Source organism: Rattus rattus, chromosome 9 (genome assembly GCF_011064425.1).
Source record: "Rattus rattus isolate New Zealand chromosome 9, Rrattus_CSIRO_v1, whole genome shotgun sequence".
Taxonomy (NCBI): domain Eukaryota; kingdom Metazoa; phylum Chordata; class Mammalia; order Rodentia; family Muridae; genus Rattus; species Rattus rattus.
In genome coordinates, this window is record NC_046162.1 from 60,338,550 (window position 1) to 60,363,411 (window position 24,862).

The window sequence follows — 24,862 nt, forward strand, 5'->3', positions numbered from 1 at the left end:
ACCAGGCCAGAGTAGCCTTTCCTTCTGACCCTACTTCCAGTTTCAGCCTTTGAAAGTCCATTCTCCTTGCCTGAGCATTCGTGGCATAAAGCCTGCAAACTGAACTATTACCTCTCACCTATTCATTGTGAGGAGTCTTTTTCTTTTTTTTTTTTTAAGCAAATAAAATAGCAGTGAGGGACCTAGACTGAGTTTCTTCGTTTAGCCACTCTGACTATAATTTTGTTTTTTATATATGTGGTTATTTTTTTTTAAGCACAAGAGTTGGGGTGCCTTTAAAAACACATATCTTAATTCCTTGATTTCCCTTTTATGTGTATGCTAAGGAAGAGTACCTCCAACACATTGTCCCCAGTCTTCCCCCAAATAGTCAGTAATGTGTGCTCATAGCTTGTGGCCTGTGTGTGGCGTAGCTCCCCACTAAGTGTGAATTTGTGTTTTCAAGCCTACCGAGGACGAAGTGGTAAGACCAGAGCCTTCATGTCTATCTGGGGCTTCTCTCTCCCCATCCTTGTGCTCACTCTGTCCTCCGCCCCACTGCACCCTGGGGCCACACATATCACGCCGTGCATCCCGCCTCTCACTGACCCTGTCTAACCAATCTGTGAGCCTGCATTCCGAAACAGTTCATCTCCATAAACTGCATCTCGTGTCGGTCACCTCTGTCCTTGTGTTGTTGACTGCTGATCTAATACTGGAACTGGCTTGGAAGAGCTACAAGTATGCCTAACCTGGCATTCTTGAGGTCACTGCCCTCAGGGTTAAGTCCCAGGGGTCTCCACCTTCCTCTCCTGTGATGTGTTGTTTGCTCTGCCACTGGGGGTAGTGGTCCCCACCCTGCTCCTCTGAGTGCTTGCAAGCAAAGCTTACCCCTCCTCCTGTCTGAGATGCAGCCTCTCCCACTGCCCCCATCAGCTTGGTGGTACTTCAACGTAGGGCCACAAGACCCTGGGAGTCAGTCCTAGCTCCACAGGACCTGATTGAGAAGCGAACAGCTTTCCAAATAAGCTTTGCCTCTCAGGTACATTTAGGGAACAGAAGTCCCATCTGCACGAAAGGCCTTCTGTGTTAAGTACATGAAGAATAATAGAGCTGAAAGAATGCCAAATGCTCAGGCCATGTCTAGAGTACCGGGCCTTGTAGCTCAGAAGCAATTCATTAACCAACACTCATGTTTTTGAGATAGGTTTTAAATGACCTTTCTGCACTGTTTGCATCTTTCCCCTAAATTTCTCTCTAACACACCTGTACCTAAGAACCTTTCCCTTCCCTCTCCTGGTCTCTCCAAGGGGCAGTGCATGACCATGGGAAAACCTTGGCTGTTCTGTGTCAAAACAGGCAGTGTTTGCTCTCCCTGATGGCTGGGGAGACTCCCTTGCCTGCATCAACAACAACCCTTGCTCCTGGACCGGGCGTCTGTGCAGAATTGCTGGCTAAGCTGCCTGGCATGGCTGAGGGGAGGGGCAAATGGGATTCCGTGTTGCTGAGGAGCCTGGCCCTCTCCCTGTATCACCACCTCCTGCTTTCCAATGCCTACTGATGTACCTTCATCACTGGCAGAATGTTCTAGTCAGCTATCTAGTGCCAGTGTGCCCAGATAGCCATGTCCCTGGCAGTTGGACAGTCAAGAAGATGGGCTCCAGTGTAGTCTTCCCATTCTCTGGCCACCGAACGCACTAAGTTAGCCTCCCTAGCTTCTGCCCTGGTCATAACTTTGCCTTTTTCCAGCATTGATTCCCCAAATTTAGAAAACTGACATTTTTTGCAATGATATCAAACAAAACAGAGTCTTAAGAAGCAGTGCAGCAAACCTCTGTAATTCCCTACATTGCTTGGATGTAAACACGAGTTTATTCCAGGCAGGGCAACTGTGCCCTCTCGCTAGGAAGCACTCAGTCCAGGTCCAAACCAGACCCAGACAACTTGATATCTGGGAAATCTCTGAAGGCTGTAACCTCTCAACAAGGGTCGGTGGCCCCTCCCCCACTGTGTCTTCTCACCTGCTGCTTTCACCAACCCATCCATGCTCACCCACCCATCTGCCAGTCACGTACCCTCAGTGTGTCAAGCACTGCGTAGTGCTATAGAAACGGAGAGATCGTCCAGACAAGGTAGGGAGGTGGTCTGCTGACAGACTCCACGATGGATATGTGCCTGGGATGCTTTGGGAGCGCAGAAGGGTGCCTGACAGGCCCCAGGGTGGGGTGGGGGGGATTGGAAAGAGAGCAGGAAGGATTCCCTTAGGTTCCTCCTGGGCCGAGGCTGGCTGAGGAGGAGTGTCTGGAGGCAGGGAGAGAGGGACAGACCCACCACTGTCTACAGTATTAAAAAGATGCAAGCCCGCAGGCTCAGCTCATGCCCGGGAGTGGTTCAGCTGATGTGGGAGCTGGGGACTCCTGAGAGGAGGGGTTGGCAGAGAGTGGCAGAAGTTATCTCATTTTGGCAACAAGGAGCTCAGAGTAGTGAAGCCCAGGTTCACGGGCCCTGCCGCTGAGACCCTATGGGTAGTCCTTTGGGTGGGAGAGGGGCACAGCCTGAAGGCAAGGACGTCCTGTAGTGTGCTGTGATTTAGTAAAGGACTGGGTAGCTTCGAGTGAATTAAGTCACTCACGTGAGGAAAGAGGGGTGGAAGGGAAGGCCCTGCCTGACTTGGCTGTGGAACAGTGAGCGTAATCTTGGTGGGACCAGAGGACAGACTGCTATATTTCAATCAGTGATGTTGAGTCTGGAGGCCTGTGGAACACTAGGAGACAGCATAGCTAGCTGAAGATGGGCAGCACAGAGGTGGGAGGTGGGCAGCAGAAGTGGGGATGTTTGCTCGAGAATTACTCCTGGGATTCCCCGTGCGGCTTTGTCAGTCCTACAGAAAAGACTTAGGGGAAGGAATGTCAGAGGAGGAAGGCCAAGAGGCATCTCAAAAAGGAGGGTGCAGCTACAGTGACAGGTACTGCAGAGTGCAGCTAGGGTCACAGAGTGTCTGTCAGATGGGACCATTGGGAAACAGTGTCACCATCTCCCTTAGAAAAGCCATTCTGAAGGATAAAGGGTGAGAGCCAGGGCGCAGAACAACCTGGTCAGAGAGAAGCTGGGAGAGAACACAGATGGAGAGCAGGGAGGGACTGGTGTCACTGCAGAGTTGCTGTCTGGGACGAAGGAAGATTCCTTCCAAGTGCGGGAATACATTTCTCCCTTAATTCTCCTCCCTCCTGAGAAAACATTCCCAAGAAGGTGAGAAGGAAGGAAAGGAAAAGCCAGGGTATTGCCTGGAAGTGAAGGGTTCCCCTTCTTTCCTTTCCTCTGGGATGGACATGGAGACTGTCTTCTATAGCCCAGGATAGCCCAGAACTCACTAGGTAGCCAAGGATAGCCTTGAGCTCTTCACCTTCTGGCATCTGCCTTTCCAGTGCTGGGATCACAAGTGTCCATGACTATACCTGGGTCTCCCTCACAGAGTCCACCCTGACAATGGTTCTCTTTTTTTTTAATGAGAGAAAATTGAACTGAATGAAATGAAAACACTGACATCACCATCCTTTCACTGAGCTCAGGAAAAGGCCAGGTCTCCTTGGAGCTCCAGGCTCCCTTCTGCATTAGTTCATGCAGCCAGTATAGGAAAGGGTTCTTTTGCCATTGCTGGACTGAGGTAGCTCAGGGTACCAAGGGCCACTCATTTTCAGAGTAAGAGGCCCAAAAACAGAAAAGTCCAGAAATTCACAGGGTTAAACAGCGATGGCTGTGCATGAGGCATTCCCCAAGGTAGCTTGCTGGAAGTGGCCTCGTCCTACTGGCCCTACCCTTATGGCTTGCAAGCCCCTTCCTTATACAGTATAGAGACTATAGCATCCGACAGGCCTCACCACGAGGGCAGAGGAAGCTTAAGGAGCCTCAGGAGCTGGAAGGCTGATAGCCATACCGTGCTGCTGTCCCAGAGACAACGTCAGAAAGAAAAACATGACTTGATCTGTGGTGGACTTTTTGATTTCTCCACCCAAACCTTCTAGAACCTACTGGGTTCAGAAAACTGCTCCTAAAGTGTACTCTAAAGAACAACTCCCAGAGCCTGAGCTCCACCCCACGAGTCCTCCTTTTACACAAAAGTCAGACTGAACCCCAGGCAGGGCAAGGGTCCCCGCTGAACTCACCCTAACTCCTGAACACTTGTTTGGTTTCATAGTTTGGGGACATAGTCTTACTATGTTGCCCAGGCTCTCCTCAACCTCACGGTCCTCCCACCTCAGCCTCCTCAGTGCTGGGATTATAGCACAAGCCACCAAGCCAGCCACACCTACAGTATTTCCCAACTACTCTTTTTTTTTTTTTTTTTTTTTTTTTTTCGGAGCTGGGGACCCAACCCAGGGCCTTGCGCTTCCTAGGCACCAACTAGCTCTTTATGTGGGTATTTGTAGACTCTTGGCAAAAAATTCCCTTGGTGAACTTTTCAAAAGTCAGAGAAGGAAGTTGTCTAGCTCTCAGAAGATTGGGAGGAGGAAGCAAGGAGGCTTGCAGAGCTCAGTGTGCAAGTGGCTTCCTGCCTGGGAGCTCCCTGTCTGCCCTCGCCATGTTCCAAGCAGTGGATGCACAGAGCTCCACTGTGAGGCGGGGATCAGTGGGGCCAGGCCACTGGCAGGGCTCTGGTTGCTCAGAAGAATGCGTGTGATGGTTAGTGTTAATTGTCAACTTGACAACATCTGGACTCACCCGGGAGACTCCAGCCATGCCTCTGAGAGGGTTACTGCAGTTCAGTTAGCTGAGGTGAGAAGACATGGCTTAAAAACAGGTGGCGCCATTCCCCGGGTGTGGGCCCTGCCCAGAAGGGCATGTGCTCATTCAGTGCACTCTGTTTCTTGGCTGTAGACATGACGTCACCAGCTGCTGTAAGTGCCTGCTGCCTTGAGTCCTCACCATGACAACTGCTCCAAACTGAGCCAAATAGCCCTCTCTCCCCTAAGTCGCTTTTGTTGGGGTATTTAATCCCAGCAAGAGGAGGAGGAGGAGGAAGAGGAGGAGGAGGATACAGTGGTTTTTGATTCAGTATGCCGCACTGTATATGGATGTCAGAGCCCACCAGGAGAGGAAAAAAATTGTTAAAAACAGTGTGGCTGAGTGGTGGTGGCATACCCCTTTAATTCCAGCACTGTGGAAGCAGAGGCAAGTGGATCTCTGTGAGATCAAGGCCAGCCTGGTCTAAATAGTAAATTCCAGCACAGTCAAAAGTACACAGAAAAACACTGTCTGGAAAAAAATTTTAAAAATTAAAAATAAAAAAAAAAGATAATATAGTATGGTGGAGATGGTGGCTCACCCCTTTAGAGGCAAATGGTACTCTGGGTTCAAAGCTAGCCTAGTCTACAGAGTGAGTCTATAGGACAGCCAGAGCTACCCAAACCATGTCTTGAAAAAAACAACTCCCCTCCTCCCGGAAATATCTACAGCGTGGACCTGGAGAGATAGTTCAGTGGTCAAGAGCACTGGCTGCTCTTACTGAGAACCTTGGTTCAATTCCCAGCGCCCACGTGGATGCTCTGGTGCCCTCTGCTGGCCTCTGCAGGTACTGCATGCAATGGTACCTAGCCATAATACAGGAAAATAAATCTTTAAAAAAAGAGATACACGGTGTGATGGGCATGGTGGCACACACCACTAAAGTCAGCACTTGGGAGTCAGAAGCAGGCAGATCTCTGAGTTTGAGGCCAGCCTGATCCACAAGGTGAGTTAAAGTTCCAGGCCAACCAGGACGATACAATGAGACCCGGTATGAAAACAGATACACTGCTGTTCAGAGGACCTAGGTTCGTCCCTAGCACCAACATGGTGGTTCACAACTACCTTAACTCCATTTCCTAGACTCCAAGGTGCATATGCACTTACATGCAGGTACAGTCTTATATACACAAAAGAAAAAAGAGAAGAAAAAAAAAAAAAAAAAGCCAAGTGGTAGTGGTGTACACCTTTAATCCCAGTTCAAGGCCAGCCCGGTCTACAGAGTGAGTTTCAGGACAACCATGGCTACACAGAGAAACCCTGTCTCCAAAACAAAACAAAAAGATAGAGATTTCCTGATGCAGTTAAAGCCAGCACAAGGGAAGCCAAGGAGGTAGGGTTCTAAGTTCAAGATCAGCCTGAAACTACATAATGAAATTCTGTCTTAAAAAAAGAAGACACAGTGTAAGGTATTGATGGGTATTAGTGTGCCCCAGTTGGAAGCCAGGCCAGGAAGGATTTCTGGGGAAGTCATTGCTGAAGTCACAACTCGTAATCAACAGCCCCTCTACAGGTGAGGTGTCAGCTAAGAGAAATGTAATTCCCGCCCTGGCATGGGCTCTGGGGACCTCTCAACTCCTGCACACCGCCCTCCTAGCCTGATCATCATCTCTGTGGTTTCCTCCCATGCCAGTTTGACTTTGGCGACACCATGGTCCACCAGGCCATCCACACCATTGAGTACTGCTTGGGCTGCATCTCCAACACTGCGTCCTACCTGCGGCTCTGGGCCCTCAGCCTGGCCCATGCACGTGAGTGTGCTCTCTCCAGTCCTCTCCTCCTGGAACTCCCTTAGAGTGGTGGGGCTTCCTCACCATGGAAGTACATGAAGGTTCTAGAATCCGTCCAGCTCCTGTCTCCAGGAATGAGTGCAGATAAATCATGTCATCAGCTCTCACTCAGGCTAGCTGTTTGCAGTGATCCTGCCCAAAGCAGGCAGGGATACAGGGCTCTGGGAACTTACCACAGAAATGCTGGAAGAGCCAACTTCGAGGCTCACACCCCTTCCCTTTGGCTAAACTCAATTGCACCTGTGTTCCACCCCCCAGAGCTCTCTGAAGTACTCTGGACCATGGTGATCCACATCGGCCTGCATGTCCGGAGTTTGGCAGGGGGACTGGGGCTGTTTTTCATCTTCGCTGCCTTTGCCACCCTGACCGTGGCCATCCTGCTGATCATGGAAGGCCTCTCAGCCTTCCTCCACGCACTGCGGTTACACTGGTGAGTGGCAAGGGGCCAGAGGTGGGGCGGGCCGCGCCTTTGCTCACAAAGAACAGACCGACCTCTTGCTTAGCACCACAAGTCTGTCCCTTCTTCAGTCTCACTGCAGTACCCCTCCCCCACCTTTCCTGGCACAGACCCCTGAGGAAGGGCCACGGGAAAGCCTGGCTTGTCTTCTCATGGCTTCCAGGAAAGGCTCCCAGTCCTTGCTTCAGTATTCCTCAGTGCTTTTGATTGTGCTTAGTAAGTGCAGAGGAGGGAGCTGTGGTAACAGATCTTGTTTTGTTGTTGTTTGCTTGTTTAAACAGGGTCTCACTATATGGCTAGGCTGGCCTTGAACTCACAACTCTCCTGCTTCAACTTCTCAAGTGTTAGGATTGTAGGCAAAAACTGCCATGCGCAGCTAGGGGTTAGTTTTGTGTGAGGGTGTTTCTGTTTTGTTCTGGCCCGTGACTCCTGCCTTTAGAGCACTAGCTTGGTCCCCACCCAGGACTGCTGGATCACACTCTACCCCGACTGTCCCTGTACAGGGCCACTGTGCCAGTGCTGCTCTGGTGGGATGCTAGGTACACTAAAACAGCTTTTCAAAGGCGGGTATGGTGTGGTGTGTGTGTGTGTGTGTGTGTGTGTGTGTGTGTGTATGTGAGGGTGTGTGTGTGTGTGTGTGTATGTGTGTGTATGTGTGTGTGTGTGTGTGTATGTGTGTGTGTGTGTGTGGGGGTGTGTGTGTGTGTGTGTGTGTGTGTGTGTGTGTGTGTGTGTGTGTGTGTGTGTGTGTGTGTGTGTGTGTGTGTGTGTGTGTGTGTGTCTGTGAGGGGGTGTGTGTGTGTGTGGGGTGTGTGGTGTTTGTACTCTAATGTACTATGTGACCCTTCTATATGAAGAAATGGCTCAGGAATAGGAGAGCTAGAAGCTGTGGCTGTGACTTCAAATGAGGGTTGCTAGGCTTAGCAAATACGAATACAAGAGAAGGCTAGCGAAATGGCCCAGGGGGTTAAAGCATTCGCCATCAAGCCTGATGACCCGAGTTCAATCCCTTGGAGCCATGTGGTGGAAGGAGAGAGCCAATCTTTGCAAGTTGTCCCCTGACCTCCAAATGTGTACACTTAATCCCCACCACCACAAACACACAAGATAAGAAACTAATTTAAGAATTCTCTAATAATACAGGATGTTCATTAGATTGAGTTTCTGATAAACAGTGAATAATCTTTCTATGAATATTTCTTAAATGTGCCTGAACCACAGTTATCCTAAAGACCAGGAAGCCTGTGTTTTGCTAGCAGCCCTGCCTCAGACTCTGCCTCCTCGGGACTCCATTTATTCTTTGATGTCGTGTTCTCCATTCCAGGGAAGGGTTAATTCAGTATCCTGGGAAGGTCTACCCAATCCACACTGTGAAGGCTCACAAACTCAGAAAGCCCTGGCTGAGGTGATGGGTGGTGTGGGGTTCCAGAAGGGCTTTGCACAGCTCTGACCGACCTAAGAAGCCTCCCCCCATGGCCCTCATCTTCCCCTCCTGGCTGCCTTGCAGATTTAAGATCCTGTGGCTGGCTGTACCAAGCTATGGGGAGGCTTGAGGCATGTCAGGGCTGGGCTGTAGTCCTCCCTCCAGAGCCGCTTTAGAAGGCTGTGTGGCCTCAGTAGAAGCTGCTCTCTGAGCCGCCCCCCCCCCTGGCTCCTCTTCTCCGCACCCAATGACTTGTTTACTGTAAGCCTGGGAGGTTGGGAGTGCAGCGCACTCTCAGCTGCTGGCTTGGCACCCTCTCTCGGTTTATCAGCCAGCTCTCCCTTGCATACTTCAGCCACTCCAGTGAGGAGATGTGTGTGTAACCAGCCCCCTGCCCTGTGATCCACTTTTTCTTGTCCTTTTGGCCCTCTTGCTTTCGTGTTCACATCTGTTTCTCCTGAGCTCGAGATCTGAGGGAAGAGTGCCCACCTCTCCTTCAGTCCAGCCTGTGTTAAAGCCTGGTCGCCCACCCTGGGCATGGCGAGGATCCATGAGGGTTGGATCAGAACAATCAGTCAGATCCACAGGCAGGAAGGAGTGCCATGTCATGAGGAGGACCCTGGCCTTGGGTCTCTCTCTTTTATCAGGAGCTCAGGCAGTTTGGGGTGCCATTTCTTATTGCCAGATCACCAACGATTGCAGACTTACCTTTGGCCTTGAAGTGACCGTATACCTTCCTCCACTCTCCTAAAGGAACATGGAGAAGTCGCGGTGGTGTGAAGTAGGCTTCTAAGGTGACTGACCTCACTGGCAGGTGATCCTGAGGTCTCTGAACATGACTTTGTCTCATGTGGAGAGAGAAGGCAGCAGTCACATGGCAAAGTGACTGTGAGGAACAGAAAATAATATACACACTATGTGTCTCTTACATGGCCCGACACACTGAAGTAGAAATGGCTGGGGGAAAAGTGCATTGCCCTATAGAGACCTGGCTGCAGGTCCTACAAACAAACTACTTTGACTGGTTAGAGAGTGGGGAGGCCCTAAAGGAGGCGTCTGCTGCCATCTGAATGTGCATCTCGTGTTATTTGTCTGTATGGTAGTGTAAATATTGAGTAGAAGAGGAGAAACAGAAGAGGCCTCCTGCAACTTTCAAAATCCCAGCTCTGGGTTTGGAGGAATGGGTGGGTGGCTGTTGAGACATAGCGCCAAGTTTAATTGGTGTTTGGGCGCCCTCTATTGGCCAAATGCAGAAGTATGCCAAGCCCTGGGAGGAGCTGAGCAGTGGGATAGCCCTGGGGCGGGAGGCGGAACAGCTAGCGGGTCCTTGACAAAATGGTCCAGGGATAGTGCACCAGACACAAGCATCTTCACACCTCACACCGGCATTTCCCCGATACACAAGTTCTGAGTCTCTTTGGTGGAATCGAGAAGAAAAACATTTGATTTTGATTTGATTTCATAACACAAGCCACTAGTAAGGTCAGTGACATTTGAAAATATAGTTTCTTTCTCCTGGGCTGTGTCTCCTCCCACCTACCACGTAAAGTGTGCTTGGTATTCATGCCCAACGTAATTAGACAGGAAGCAGGGATCAGGTTGTAACCAGCCATTAGGATGATACATAAGACTGTTGTCATGAGACAAGAATCCATCATGTCCATGCTGGCTGGTGAAACAGAACTGGGGAGCAGGCGTGAGGAACAGGGTGGTGCCGAAAAAAAATCCTGGGAAAACAGTCCCAGGCTGACAGCGCTGCCCGATGTGCGAGTCGTCGGGCAGATGTGAACAGTGCAGACAGAGCCCGAGAAGCAGCTGCTCTGGGCTTTCTCCAAAGCTGCCTCCCTCCACCACACCGCACCAGGAAGGGAAGAGGCCCCACACCCCTTACTCCTGAAAAGAGGTCCCCTGGACCGAGGCAGAGCACTCATATCTACTCTCTCCGCCCCGCCCCGACCCCCATGGCTTACTGGGTGGCCTTTGCCAGGAGCTGAAGCCGGCAGAGGTAGCCGAGAAGCCCATTTGCCCTCCCGAGACTCTGAGCTGTAGGTTCATTTCAGTAGAGCTGACCAGCAGAAGAGCTTGCGGGGTCAGCCCCTCTCGCCCACAAAACAACTCTCTCAGGAAGCGCTCGTTTCCCTGGTTGGGGGAAGAGGGTGGGGTGGCCAGAGGGAAATTGTTTTCCATCTCTGTACTTGGAGATTGAGGTGAGGACTCTGGGTGGGAGGTAAAGTCAGATTTGACCTCTAGATAACCCCAAGATGTTGGCCTCGCACGCCAACATCTTGTGTGTGTGCGTGCATGTGTGTGTGTGTGTGTGTGTGTGTGTGTGTGTGTGTGCCCGTGTGCATGTGTGTTTGCATCATAAACACTGTGGAAAATTTAAAAGATCCAAGATGTCCCTGGTTAAGGACCGCCCGGACTTCTTGCTGGTGGGAAGGCTAGCACCAGAGGGACCTTGTCTGTCAGGCCACATAGCAGCGCTTTTATGGCTCAAACCAAACATAGGCAAGCAAGGCCTTTGCTGAACAGGCTGGGACTCCTTAATCCTCCAAGGAAAACTCGGGCTCCATTTGCCCTGTTTGGAAATTAGAACTGTCTGTCTATGTGACTGACCAGCCAGGGAGTCCAAGTTCTGAATGTATCCTTGGAAGTGGAGGCATGAGTTGGGACTCGTGACGGCACTTTTGGTGTAGAATAAAGAGAGATGCACATCTGTTGTCCAGCTGTTCAGAAATACCCATGACACATGTGAATGGGGCCTACTCAGAGCCAGCTCTGTGGCTGGGACTTAGAGAAGGGCTTAGACGCCAACACTGCAGTGGTGGCTCTGGGCCCTGGAATCCTGCAGCTGATGCTAGCTCAGAGCTCCATTCCTAGGCTCCATTTTCCCTGGGAGTGGTTGGGGCCTGGACCCTGCCCCTGCAGAATGTGGAAGCGGGGCACCATATGATCAGTTCTGCACTTCTCCCAACAAGTACAGCTCGTTCTTCCACTGTGTCCTCAGGCAGGCACCCCAGAACTGAAGGGGCATCTGGGGTTCTGATCTACCCCTGGCCACCTCCTGCCTGCCGTTGTCTGGTTGAGAGTCTAAAGCTGAAGGGTAGGTTGGAACTGGGTTAGTCTCGAGGCCTTGAGACATTTTAAAGCCTTTGTCACCTGTCCCCTAGAGCCCACCCGTCTCATCCCTGTCTGTTCTTGCAAGAGCCACACGGTGCCCAGTGGAAACTATGCTTTGGAGCTGCTCGGCCTTTTTCTCTGAATCATGCGTGCATGTTCCTGCCCATATTTGGTGGTGGTTTGGCTGCTGGGCTGCAGCCCAGGGGAGTGTGCAGGAGGAAACAGGCGGACAGCCCTGACGCTTTCCTGCCCCTCTGAGTAGGAAAAGGCCCCAAAGCCCAGCAGGGACAGCTGCTGATCTGCCTGGGAAGACAGTTAAGGCCCTGTTTTTCCTTTTAGTCTCTAGAGAAGAATTCTTTCTCAGATGTTTTTGTGGTTGGAGAATATTTTTGCTTTGAGAAGAATATCCCCCCAAGCTTCCCCCACCCCTCTGAACTGACTGCCTTCAACATTTGCTCCTGAGTCTCCTCTCCCTGGGGTGAGGCGGGGGTGGGGGTGGGGGTGGGGGTGTCTGTTTACCCAGAACCAGAATTCTTCTCAGAGGCTTCCCTTAGAGGTGGGCTGTGTGAGCTCCTGCCAGGAAGGGGTTTGGGGCTTTTCTTCCTTAGCTTATTGCTGTCACTGTGTTTTCTGCTGTCACTCTGTGCTTTCTGGGCTGCTCCAGTGTTTAGCGAAAACAAGAAGACAAAGAGAATGAGATGTTAAGACAACAGACAGACTTACCTAGGTATCCTTTCCTGCCGGCTTACTGAGGATAGGACAGGGCTCCGAGGAGGGGCAGAGTGGTACTGTAGGAAAGGTGCTGCCACTAAGCCTGGAGACCTGAGTTTGACCCCCAAACACAGAAAGGTGGAAGAGGAGAACCAATTCCATAAAGCTTGCCCTCTGACCTCCCCTCATAATAAATTTGAATTTTTTTTAAAGATTTATTTATTGTATGTATGTGAGTACACTGTCACTGTCTTCAGACACACCAGAAGAGGGCATCAGATCCCATTACAGATGGTTGTGAGCCACCATGTGGTTGCTGAGCATTGAACTCAGATCCTCTGGAAGAGCAGTCAATGCTCTCAACCGCTGAGCCATCTCTCCAGCCCCTATTGTTTGATTTTGAAAGCAGTTTTATTTATGCGTCTGAGTGAGGGTGTAGAGACTGGAAGAGGGCATGAGATTTCTAGGACCTGGAATTAGAAGCAGTTGTGAGCAGCCTTGCGGGTGCTGGGAACTGAACTCAGGTCCCCTGCTAGAGCAGCACATGCTCTAACCACTGAGCCATTCAACCTCTTTATTTTATTTTTGACAGTGCCTCACTATGTCACCCTGGCTGGCCACAGACCACCTGCCTCTGTCCCCCGCAGTTGAAGTGTGGTGGAACCACTCCATTTTCCCTGTAAAATGACAACTTTGCTCTTTTTCTTTCCAGGGTGGAATTCCAGAACAAATTCTACACTGGGACTGGTTTCAAGTTCCTCCCCTTCTCCTTTGAGCACATTCGGGAAGGGAAGTTTGATGAGTGAGTCTCAGGCAGGGCGCATGCTCAGAGCAGCTCTCCTGCCTGCCTCTACAGTGACTGTGTCTCTTGCCTGCTGGTTGTGATCCCTGGATACCCGGGCGTTTGTGTCACCCTACAACCCCTGCCCCCGCTGTGACTCATTTAGGTAGTGCTGGCCTTCCCTGGGTCTCTTTATCCCAAGCCTTGGGTGTTACGTATAGACTTTCAACTGAGAGCCTGATGGCTGTGCCTGATACCCACCCATCCCCATGGCACCACTTGGCCTCCTGGCCTCCAGACAGACAGCCCTATTCCATCCCCTACTGGTGAGCCAACATGCACAGACACATGGGGGCACGGAGCCCTCAGGATGCAAGGGGTCCCTCTTCAGTCCAGGAGTTCTTGGTCACGCCTTGGAGGAAGATGGCAATGGGTTCTCTCCTAGAAGGGGATATTGCTTATGGAACATACCCCACTCCGCTGGCAGGGACAGTCAGGAAGATGCTGCTGTCACCCTTTGTCCAGCCTTTCCAGTGAGTATTCAGGAAACTCAGTTGGCCCTACCTGGGCCATCCCAAAGGTTCCAGGATAACTCCCACCCTCCTAACCCCCACCCTCCTAAACACTCTCCTCCCCCAGCCCTGTTGACACAGCATAGCTAGCATCCCTAGGAATGGGAGGGTCCCACTGACTTGCAGCACCGGGCTTCCGGACCTTAGATTCCCTTCTCTGTCAGTGCGTGAATGGGCCTTGCCCAACACTACACCCCAAGGCAGAAGTTAAAATTGGCACTCTCCCGGCACATCCCTGAGCCCTTCTGCACCCTGATCATGATGTCCTAAGGCTGTGGTCAGTAAGGTTGGTTCTGCCGGCAGGCCTGCCTTGATCTGCCCACTTATACTCCCTCCCCAATCCCCATGCTGACCCCAGGTTTCAGGAGTGGCGTCCTGGACAGGGAAGGTCAGTGTTATTTACAATTTGCTAATCAGAGGCGACTGTTGGGCTACCAGCTACCAGCGCAGGTGTGGAAGCGCTGCGGAGGCCTGCTAAGCCCTTGCCGCCTACCTCATGTACTGTGGATCTCAGACCCTTCTAATCATGTGCTGACTCCCGAAATTCACTCACTGCCTTCCCTGTGGAGGTAACACTAAATCAGCAAGGCCCCTCCCCTCCCCCACCCTGGTGCTCTTGAGAGCCGCTCCCACGGTAAATTGTTCAGAACCCCTCTGTCCTTTTGTGCCCAGTTTACATGATGATCTCTGCTCTCTTTACAGAGAGGCCCACAGCAGAGCTCTCTGTGGAGACCCTGCCCAAGGCCTTCTGTTCAGACATTCTTATCCGGAATAAAGTGTGTTTGACTCTTACAAAAGCTGCCTGCCTCTGAGTGCTTGGCCCCTGCCACTCCAGCTCAGCCCTCCCGAGCTGTCTGGTGCCCACACCCTCTTCATCTTGCCAGCATTTCTGCTTTTCTTCCTGATCTGAGGCCACAGTTGCCATGGCCCTGGCTGGGCCGTGAGTCTGTGAAATTAGCACCTTATCTCAAGTTGTCCAGGCGCCTTCCCACGGCCGAGAGCCAAGCTAACTTTGCATAGCTTGGGCAGTCTTATCTCCCTTCCCTCCCCTGTGTATCCCAACCGGAGAAGGGGCCTGGGTGTCTGCCCCAACTTCTCTCCAAGTGCATTCTCCAGGGCTTCAGGGCCTGGCTATTTTGAGCCTCATGCCTTTGGCCTTGGTGTGAGTAGAGGGTTGGCAGGCTCTTGGGGCAGCTGGAGAATGTGAGGTGCTGAAGTAGGCAAGCTGCAGGCCAGAGAACCAGCAGACTGTGCAGGGAGATAGCTGGGTGGAGAGGGCACTTCCCTTCCCTGAGACACACACATTCTTTCTCTGCCCTGCCCCCTACACACACACACACACACACACACACACACACACACACACACACACACACACCACAGAGGGAGAGGCTGGGACATCCTGGTCATTCCATCTTCTTAGCCCACCCTAGCCTAAACCTCTCTCTCCCAACCCTCCCCCTGGAGCAGTGCTCCCCAACTCTGATCTTGCACGAAGGGAGGCCTAACAAGAATAGCAGAGTCAAAGAATCCAGGATTAAACCCTAATTTACAATCAACCAAGTTTAGACAAAGAGGCCAAGGTAATTCTCTGTGGAGAGAACAGAGCATGGCACTATATGCCTGTAGTCCCAGCCCTCTGGGGGTGGATACAGGATTGGGAGTTCAAAGCCAGCCTGAACTACATGAGACCCAGTTTCCAAAACAACACAACAAAAACCCCTTTGTTTTCATTAACTAGAACTAATACAACCGAGTATCTGCCTGCTGGGAGAACACATTCGGATTGCTCCCTAACCATAGCATAAATAAAATTCAAACACTAGGCCTGGGCCTGGGAGCCCAGGACTCAAGGCCTGGAACAGAAAGATGAGTTTAAAGCGAGCACACACTGTATAGCTAGGTCACATCTTATCAACCATAAATAAGTAAATAGATATTTTTTATTAAATAAACTAAAAAAAAATTAAAAGTGGACCATAGACCTAAATGGAAGAGTTAATGCTCTAAAACTTCGTGACCTTCAAGCTAGGCAATGAGTCTCCCATGTGAGTGACACGATAAAAACGCAGACGTTAGCCTTCAAACCCTGGGTAAGCTTTTGTGATTGGAGGTCAGAACCAAGCGTCTGGAGATAGAGAGGGATAGAGTAAAGGTCACAGCCAGATACCCAGGCGGTCTGAGCTGTGCCGTTCAAGGAGAGGATGACAGGCCACAAAAAGACTGGAGAAGAATCCAAGATGGCCGCCATCTCCAAGGAGTGTGAGTCTGGGCAAACGAACGCTGCTGCACAATCCGTTCCCTGTTTCTCCAGGCCGCACCCCTCCCCACAGAAGACGGGCTCTGTAAGGGTGGGAAGTTGCTTACCTTCTCTTTCTATAAAAAAGAAAAGGGGTGCCACCCCCACCCCGCCGTGCCTGTAGTTCCTGGAACTTGGAGTTGAAGCTTAAAGGAGTAGCATTGAAGTCATCCTCACCCTTGGTCACACAGTGAGTTTGAAGCCAAGCTGGACTACATGAGACGCTGTCAAAACATTTTTTTTTTAATCAGGCACAATGGCTTAGCAGGTAAAAGCGCTTGCCACACAAGCCTAATGACTCCTTAGATTCCCAGACTCCAAGTTAGGTTGAAAGGAGAGGGTTAACTCCACAGAGTTGTCCTCTGACCTCCACCACCCACCCACCCACCTACCTACCTACCTACCCACCCACCCACCTCCACACTCCATCATACACACGCAACGGTGATAATCAAAATAGTATAAAATTTAGAATAAAACCTAGGGCTCTCTCTGAATTTTTTTTCAGTACACTCTTTTTTTTTTCCTTTTTTTTTCCGGAGCTGGGGACCGAACCCAGGGCCTTGCGCTTCCTAGGCAAGCGCTCTACCACTGAGCTAAATCCCCAACCCTTCGGTACACTCTTTAAAGAAAGGAAAACAGAGGCAAGCATGGTGGCTCAGGCCTTTAATGCCAGCAGCACTCAGGAGGCAGAGGCAGGCAGATCTAGAGCTCTGTGAGCTCGAGGCCAACCTGATCTACAGAGCCAGTTCCAGGACAGCCAGGGCTACACAGAGAAATCCTGTCTTGGATTTGACTGGGGACCAAACCTAGGGGGGGACCATTGAGCTAAACTTTCTGGCAGGGCCTGGGGACTGAACCCAGGGCCTTGCGCCTAGGCAAGCGCTCTACCACTGAGCTAAATCCCCAACCCCTTTCTGGCATTCTTGAGGTAGAGTTTTGTCGTGTCTCTGGTTGGCTCTGAACTCACGCCCCACCGTGCCTGGCTAAGGTACACACCTGGAAAATGTGTTACTTTGTGTCTTAGTTACCTCTCTGCTGCCGTATATCCACCCCGGCTAAAATCGACCTACAGAAAGGTTTGCTCTGGCTACATTCCCGAGGGAGACTCCATAATGGTGGGAGGCGAGGCAGCAGGCGCAGATCTTTCACCACAACCCAGAAGCAAAGAGGCCAAACAAGAAGTGGAGCGAGGCTATACTCTACTCCTGTCAGCCTCCTAGAGCAGCGGTTGTCAACCTTCCTCCTGCAACCCTCATGTTGTGGTGACCCTCAACCACAGTTGTATTGCCCCATAACTGTAACTTTGCTACTGTTATGAATCGCAATATAAATGTCTGTGTTTTCCAATGGTCTAGGCGACCCCTGTGAAAGAATCGTTTGACAACCCCAAGGGGTCGCGACCCACAGGTTGAGAAAACAGTGCCTTAAATGGTTTGTTTTTTGTTTTGGGTTTTTTTTTTTTTTTTTTTTTTTTTAATAACCTCCCCCAAATAATAACACTAATCCGGGACCAGGTGTTGTAATACACGAGCCTATGGGGGCAATTTCTCATTCAAACCACCACAGTATGTAATCTGAATAAAGTTAAGAGAAGACCCAAGACTTCCTCGGAAATCAATGACTCCCCGGTCTGGCTGATTGGAGTGGGAAGAGAGCAGAATCCTTAGGTAGGCTGAGTTCTCGGAATCCAGAAGCTTCTGGTTTCCTCCCGCTAAAGATGCAGTGACCTGGGCTGGAATGTGTGGAAAGTTAGGGGTGAGGATCAGGCTCTAATGTGCCTGTTTCTAACGCATGTTCTTTTTCCTCTACAATTTCCAAACGCCATCCTGAGATCCTGGAACCAACTTTAGAGATGGCATCCGCAGGTCTCCTGGAAGGCCCAAACTTCACAGCAGCGGGGACAAATCCATCACCTTCAGTATCAGCTGTTTTCCCCCATCCCCGGGGTTGCCGCGTCTTCAAACAATAACCCACCAGCAAGAGCCCCTCCCAGCCTTCCCAAATCATGCTAGGTGGCGGCTGCCCCCTGGTGGCCACACAGGGAAAGTCTCGTTCTTCACACCAAGTGGTTAATTAAGGTTGTAACTGACCTTTCAGGGCAAGACAGAAAGAATTCTGGGATTGTTCTGGAGTGCGTAGGCAGAGGGACAGGATGGTCAGAGACAAAACAAAGCAACAACAAACCGGGGCTGGAGAGCAAGCTGAGACCCAGCCGGCTTGCTTCTCCCATTAGTGAAAGAGTGGTAACACCTGTCACACACTAAAAAGCTCAAAATGTACTCAAACCCCACTGTGAAAGTGAGTTCTACCCGTGGAGGAGCAGCCTACACGCTAGCACTCAGGAAGCAATGGTAAGAGAACTAGCAAACTTGAGACCTACCTCATGGACATAGAAACTTCCAGGCAAGTGGGTCTATTTAATGAGATTGAAAAAGAAAAAGGGGGGGAAAAGAAAGAAAAAAAGAAATGGAGGCAGAACCAACAACAACAAAACCCCATGGCACACTTTTTTGTTTTTTATTTTGTTTTTCGAGGCAGCGTTCACCACATAGTCCTGGAACTCACTCTAGCTGGCCCGGAACTCAGAGATCCACCTGCCTCTGCTTCCTGGGTGCTGGGATTAAAGACAGCTGGTGGCCCATCCTTTCAATCTCAACATTTGGGAAGCAGAGTTCTGTGGAATCAAGGGCACCCTATACACAGCGAGCGTCATGGTTTCCAGAGCGGCATGGCGAGACCTTGTCTCAAAAAACGTGGGGGGTAGGGCGGGGGTGGGGTGGAGGGTGGGGAACCAAAGGAGATGGTTCAATATTTAAGAGCACTGGCTGCTCATCTTCCAGAAGACCTAGATTCTACTCCCGGCGCCCACACGGTGCCTCACAAGCCTCTGTAACTCCAGTCCCAGGGATCTGTAACCCTTTTCTGGCCTTGCAAGTGCCAGGCAGGCATGTGGTACTTTGACATATATGGGGGCAAAACTACCTATAGTTAGTTAGAAGTAGGCCGTCCATCCCTAGGACCCCACTTTAGTGCACCTGGGCATGTGCCATGACTCACTACCAGCGTGTGGAAGTCGCAGAGCAACTTTTTTAAAAAATATATATTTATATGTGTGAGTACACTGTCACCATCTTCAGACACACCAGAAGAGGGCATCAGATCCCATTACAGATGGTCACATGTGGTTGCTGGGAACTGAGTGCAGGACCTCTGCTCTTAGCGTCTGAGCCATCTCTCCAGCCCAAAGGGCAACTTTCAAGAATCAATCTCCTTCCTCCTCTTCCATCTGGTGGGTCCCGGGGCTAAATTCCGGTTGTCAGGCTTTGCGGCAAGGGCATTGTCTGTGGAGCCATCTCTGCCCTCCCTACCATTTTCTAAGGTTTGCTTTTGTCCAGGCTGGTCTTAAACTCCTGGGATCAAACTACTATCAGCGTACAAGTCCATCAACCTACCGAGATTTCCCTGTCCTAAAAAAAAAAGTGTTAGGTATACCTATAAGCACAGGAACTTGAGATTCTGAGGCAGGAGGTTTACCTTGACTTCAAGACCAACACAGTCTAGAGAATGAGACTTGGTCTCCAAACAAGGAGAAGAAATTAGAAAACGAATTGATAAAGGAAAATGGATCTGTCGACAGTTTGGTCTGAAGTCAAAATTTCTGGTTTCTTTGAAGACTCCTTTGTGTCACGTGATGTTCTTATAAAAGCTGTCTTGTAAGAAGATGCTTTTCCGGGGTTGGGGATTTAGCTCAGTGGTAGAGCGCTTGCCTAGCAAGCAGAAGGCCCTGGGTTCGGTCCCCAGCTCCGAAAAAAAGAAAAGGAAAAAAAAAATGTTTTTCCTAAAGCAGACACATGAAAGAATGTTTTGCTAAGAACACACGACGCTTTTCTAGAGACGGCCTTAAAAGGGGGGAGCATGGGATGTTTTCCTAGAGCAGATGCTTGAGAAACCTCGTGATGTTTTAAAGAGATATAAATATAGCCCAGTGGACAGCAGACAGGAGAGATGGCATTGGTCACGACTTCATTGAAAGAAATGCACCAAGAACCTTCTGGTGGTGTTCCGGTGACTTCTTGCCGCTTTCTTGGACTCGAGTGCCAGAGCCTTGGGCTTCTTCTAGATTGCCCTGCTGTTGCTAATCCACGTAAATAGTGTTTGTGAGTAGAGTAGACAGAGCTGTTGTTACTGATTCATGTAAACTAAACCACCAGTGTCCTGACAACTACGCAAATGAGATTTGCTCCAGAATAAATGTCTCTAAACAGGTCCACATCCACCTTTGCTTTAGTAACCCTTTCCTTCCCACTTTGGTAGGTGATAACATAAAGTAAAAAGATGTTAAAACATTTAAAATGCGGGGCTGGAGGGATGGCTCAGTGGTTAAGAGTACTGACTGCTCTTCCAGAGGTCCTGAGTTCAATTCCCAGCAACCACATGGTGACTCACAACCATCTGTAATGGGATCTGATGCCCTCCTCTTCTGGTGTGTCTGAAGAGAGTGACAGTGTACTTACATATGATAAATGAATAAATCTTAAAAAAAAAAAAAAAAAGAGCCTACCTTGGTCGAATTGGGAGACATTTTAACCAAACCTTAGCCAGCATGGCTGTAACAATCCCTGTCCTCAATGTCAGTCTGTCCTGTAGTGACTTCCAACAAACTGTAAAGCTTCCTGCCTGCCCAAAGGGCCTCAGCCTTTTGTAGCTCCCAGCATGAGATCCTTGGGAAAGTTCAAGTTTCTTAGTCTGCACCGTCTAGGACCCCAGATAGACAAAAGGAAGAACGCAAATGTCTCGTTCAAGCAGTGGTTCTCAACGTGTGGGTCTCGACCCCTTTGGGGGAGCCGATTGACCTTTCCACTGGGGTCTCATATCAGATGCTTACATTATGATTCGTAACAGTAGCAAAATTCCAGTTATGAAGGAGCAGCAAAATAATTTTATGGTGGGGGGTGGTTCATCAAAACCATGAGGAACTGTCTTAAAGGGTCGCAGCGTTAGGAAGGTGGAGAGCTACGGGTTTAGAATATCCAGGATATTTACCATATTGCTTTAAACTTATTTAATTTTATGCACGTGTGTGAACGTGTGTGGGGGGAGGAAGGTGGGGAAAGGACCCCCAAAAGACTGTGGGGAGACAGATGCATGGATGCACGGTACCTGGCCTCAGGTAACAGCCGCATGGCAAAACGTAGGTTAATTTAAATGGGTATCCTTAGCTGTGATCTAGTCAGAGTAGAGCCTAGCTATATGGCCAAGGTATTTGTAAATATAATTTGTGCCTGAGTCTTATTTCTGGGACTATGGGGTTGGAGTCAGAACAGGACATGACTTCAACGTGTCCCCCATGTGCTGTCCCTGCCAAAGGAGTCACTTAAAACTGCTTTTTTTTTTTTTTTTTTTTTTTTTTTTTTTTTTTTGGTTCTTTTTTCGAGCTGGGGACCCGAACCCAGGGCCTTATGCTTCCTAGGCAAGCTCTACCACTGAGCTAAATCGCCAACCCCAAAACTGCTTTTTCTAATGAGCACTTGGGTCCAGAGAATAACCCAACAGCAGGCTGAAAGTCTGGCTCCCCGCCTTCAGTTGCATCTGCCTTCCTCCCTCTGGATCAGCTGCTTCTGCTGCCCAATAATCTCGCCTTGAGTAACTGACCTATCTCAGCCTCCTCCGAGGAGAAGGCGTGCAGATAAGACTTGTTTGGGTCTTTTTGTTTCCAGTTCCATGCTGTTCTTGAACTCACAAAGATCTGACTGTCTGTGTCCCGAATGCTGGGATGAAAGGCAGGCGCTTGGCTGCGGAGAGCACAGCCTGTGAGCTTCAAGGCACGCAGCACTTAGGATGTGCACACGAGGTTTGTCTTTTGAATATGCTTGGTTTACTCACACAAACATTCCTTATAACGTGATGCCAATATGAATGGTAAAACAGACATCTCACCAAGTGGGGGAACAGTTAGGGCAGAAACACTCCAAGGTTCCACTGGGGAATCCTCTCCAGTGAGAAGGCTGCGAAGTTCTTCCACCATGGCAGGCAGGAAGATGGCACTGATGGAGGTCCAGGAGGTCCTTGAGTGTATAGGCCGATGGCTACTGCTCTCGTGCAAACCTAAGTGTGCCCACCAACAGTGCCTGAAGTTTAGTAGTCACTGAAGCTGGAGTCACGCACAGTTTCGAGTTCTCTTGTGGATGGATATCCACCCACAGGCTAGGGAAGCTGCGTCTCAGGAGGCGGCAGTGCCACCCTAGAGACTAAAGTTCCAGTTTTTGTATCATTTCATTGAATAGTCGCTTTGTTCTCAGGGCCCACACCCCTGGTAGATCACTGACACAGCGACATCATTGTTGGCTTATCAAGCCTGTCCCTGGCTAGGCTGGTACCTGAACAGCCAGCAGCTGGTTCTGTGACCCGCCCGGAACAGGCTTTTGAAGTCTAGCTCCTACCAGAGCTTCCTGGTGGCAAGCTTAGGCATCGTATTACTCTAAGTCACATAAAATGGCTTTTGAGTTGCACGAGAATTTTTTTTTTAAAGATTTATTCATTTATTATATATAAGTACATTGTAGCTGTCTTCAGACACACCAGAAGAGGGCATCAGATCCCTTTACAGATGGTTGTGAGCCACCATGTGGTTGCTGAGAATTGAACTCAGGACCTCTGGAAGAGCAGTCGGGGCTCTTAACCACTAAGCCATCTCCCCAGTCCTTACGACATAGTTTTTAAGCTATGTTACTAACACCAGTCAAAAATGGATTGTTCCCCTTTGTTCTGTTGTTATTGCTTATTTGTTTGTTTTTTTGTTTTTTGTTTTAAACAACCACACTGGACTGATGTGGCCTCTGAGTCCCGAGTGTCAAAGGCTTGCAACACCAGCGCTGCAACCACGACCACCAGGCTCCCAGGATCTTTTTGGTTGGTATTTCCTCACAGCATCAGAGAAGCAAACTAGGACAGACGCCGGCCTCTAACAACAACAGCATTCGTGGTGACGAATCAGAACAGCATCAGAGTGTACCTGCTGGTGTTTCCGGATCAAATGAGTGAAGTGTCCTACAGCACAACTAGCACAAAATTAAATATTTTTATTTTGCTTTTGTAGAAAAGGAAATGACCACAACTCCAGTAGCTCCTTCCAGAGTCCTGTTTCCATCCCCTTTTCTTCTCCTTTTCAATTAAGAAAACCGCTTTAGGGGTTGGGGATTTAGCTCAGTGGTAGAGCGCTTGCCTAGCAAGCGCAAAGCCCTGGGTTCGGTCCCCAGCTCCGAAAAATAGAAAAAAGAAAAAGAAAAAAAAAAAAAGAAAGAAAGAAAACCACTTTAGCAGGGCAGCCGTGGTGCACACCTTTAGTCCCTGCACTTAGAAGGCACAGGCAGGCACATCTCTGTGAGTTTGAGGCCAGCCTGGTCTACAGAGCAAGTTCCAGGACAGCCAGGGCTACAGAGAAACCCTGCCTTGAAGAACTAAAAAAAAAAAAAAAAAAAGAAAGAAAAAAAAAAGAAAAAGAAAAACAAAAAACAACTTGAGGAAGGAAAGGGTCCCACTGTGGGACGAAGCCAGGAGCTCAAGGCAGTCACCTGCAGGAGGACCTTGTTCCCTACTGCGACCCTAATTTGTGGCAAGTTGCCATAGCAACCAACCATCACGTTGTCTTTAGTGTAGTCTGGATAAGAAGACCTGAGTAAAAGCCAGGCTCAGGGTTCTCCTCTCTAACACCAGCGCCTGGGACGGGAGGAAGACAGGCGAATCCTTGGGGTTTTCTGGCCACCCAGCCTCGCCAAACTGGAAAACTCCAGGTTCAGAGAGAGACCCCGTCTCCAAAACGAAGGTGGGGGATGATCTCAACTGAAAGCAGTCCTCCAGTCTCCACACACCTGCGCACAGCAACTTCTACAGTTATGTGAGGATAGAGTGGGGCTGAGGTCCCAGGGGCAGATCTTTCCAGATTCTTTCTGCTTCCTCAGAAAGAATGAGAAGGTCTAGATAAAGGGAACTGAGAGGGAACAGGAGCCTTTCCGACTACAGGAATGACTTGGAGAGCTAGGAATAGAACTGTTTCTCTAAGCCCCACACCCACCCCGGCAGGGCCGGTCAGAAAGCTCACCGAGGTCTTGAAATCTAGGTCCTCCTTCCTCAGCCTCCCAAATGGGATCACAGGCATGTGCCGCCATGCCTTGCTCCAGCCCACTGTCCTCTGCCCCCGCCCAGACCCGGTCACCCTCCCTGTCCTTCAAGATGGGCAGCCTGAGCATTTGCAAGGTTTGGAACATCTCTGGGGGCCCACACTGAGCTCTAGGAACTAAGAGCCTCTGTTCTTCAGCTTCTCTCCTGCTGGGCCTCACTTCCCAGGCCAGTCAGGTAAAGTGCTGATTCCCAGTCTGCTCCCTTTGAGGATCCACTGGAAACCCTTCTTGACCTCCTGCTGGCCAAGCTGGGCTCATGTGGTCACATTAGTTCCTCAAATCTCCCCTTCTTATCTATCATCCATGCGTCCCTCTGCCTAGAAAGTTCTTTTCCTTCCATCCTCTCTAAATTCCTAGTCAGCCTTGGGTTTCAGATAAAATGCCACTGCCTCTTTGGAGACCCCGGTGTTCATCATGGTTTTACAACCCAGTGAGAAATTCTGCTCTTCTGTGTATATGGTGTCTGTGTGTGTCGGGCACACAAGTGATGGTCAGAGCTTTGAAGCAAAGCTCTGGGAAAGCAGTTTCTCCGGAACCTTCTACAATGCTGAGTGGCTCAACAGAACTTGAAGGCTCTGAAGAATTCAAATTGTTGAAGGCCCAGAACCAAATCCGGTCATTTTCAGGCTTCTCAATAACTACTGTTACCTTCCCTCCTCTGTACCCAACTGAATAGCTTTATGACAATGGGTACGTCTTTTTGGATATACTGACCACGAGTTTTCCTTTGAAATGCGTTAATTTAGCAGACCACGAGCTTCCAGCATC

The 24,862-nt window shown here is 50.0% G+C and overlaps 1 protein-coding gene across 6 annotated transcripts in view; it reads left to right on the top strand.

Moving 5' to 3' along the window:
* Positions 1 to 14,412, top strand: part of Atp6v0a1 (ATPase H+ transporting V0 subunit a1) — a 54,083-nt gene extending 39,671 nt beyond the window's left edge. For 4 of the 6 annotated variants that reach the window (XM_032914051.1, XM_032914045.1, XM_032914048.1 and 1 more), the window contains 4 exons: positions 446 to 463; positions 6,395 to 6,512; positions 6,810 to 6,981; positions 12,975 to 14,412. In XM_032914051.1, coding sequence (XP_032769942.1) covers positions 446 to 463; positions 6,395 to 6,512; positions 6,810 to 6,981; positions 12,975 to 13,068 — 402 coding nt within the window. In that variant the 3' untranslated portion in view covers positions 13,069 to 14,412. The remainder of the gene's footprint in view (positions 1 to 445; positions 464 to 6,394; positions 6,513 to 6,809; positions 6,982 to 12,974) is intronic. The other 2 variants (XM_032914047.1, XM_032914050.1) reach the window with 1 other exon arrangement.
* Positions 14,413 to 24,862: the final 10,450 nt, after the last annotated feature.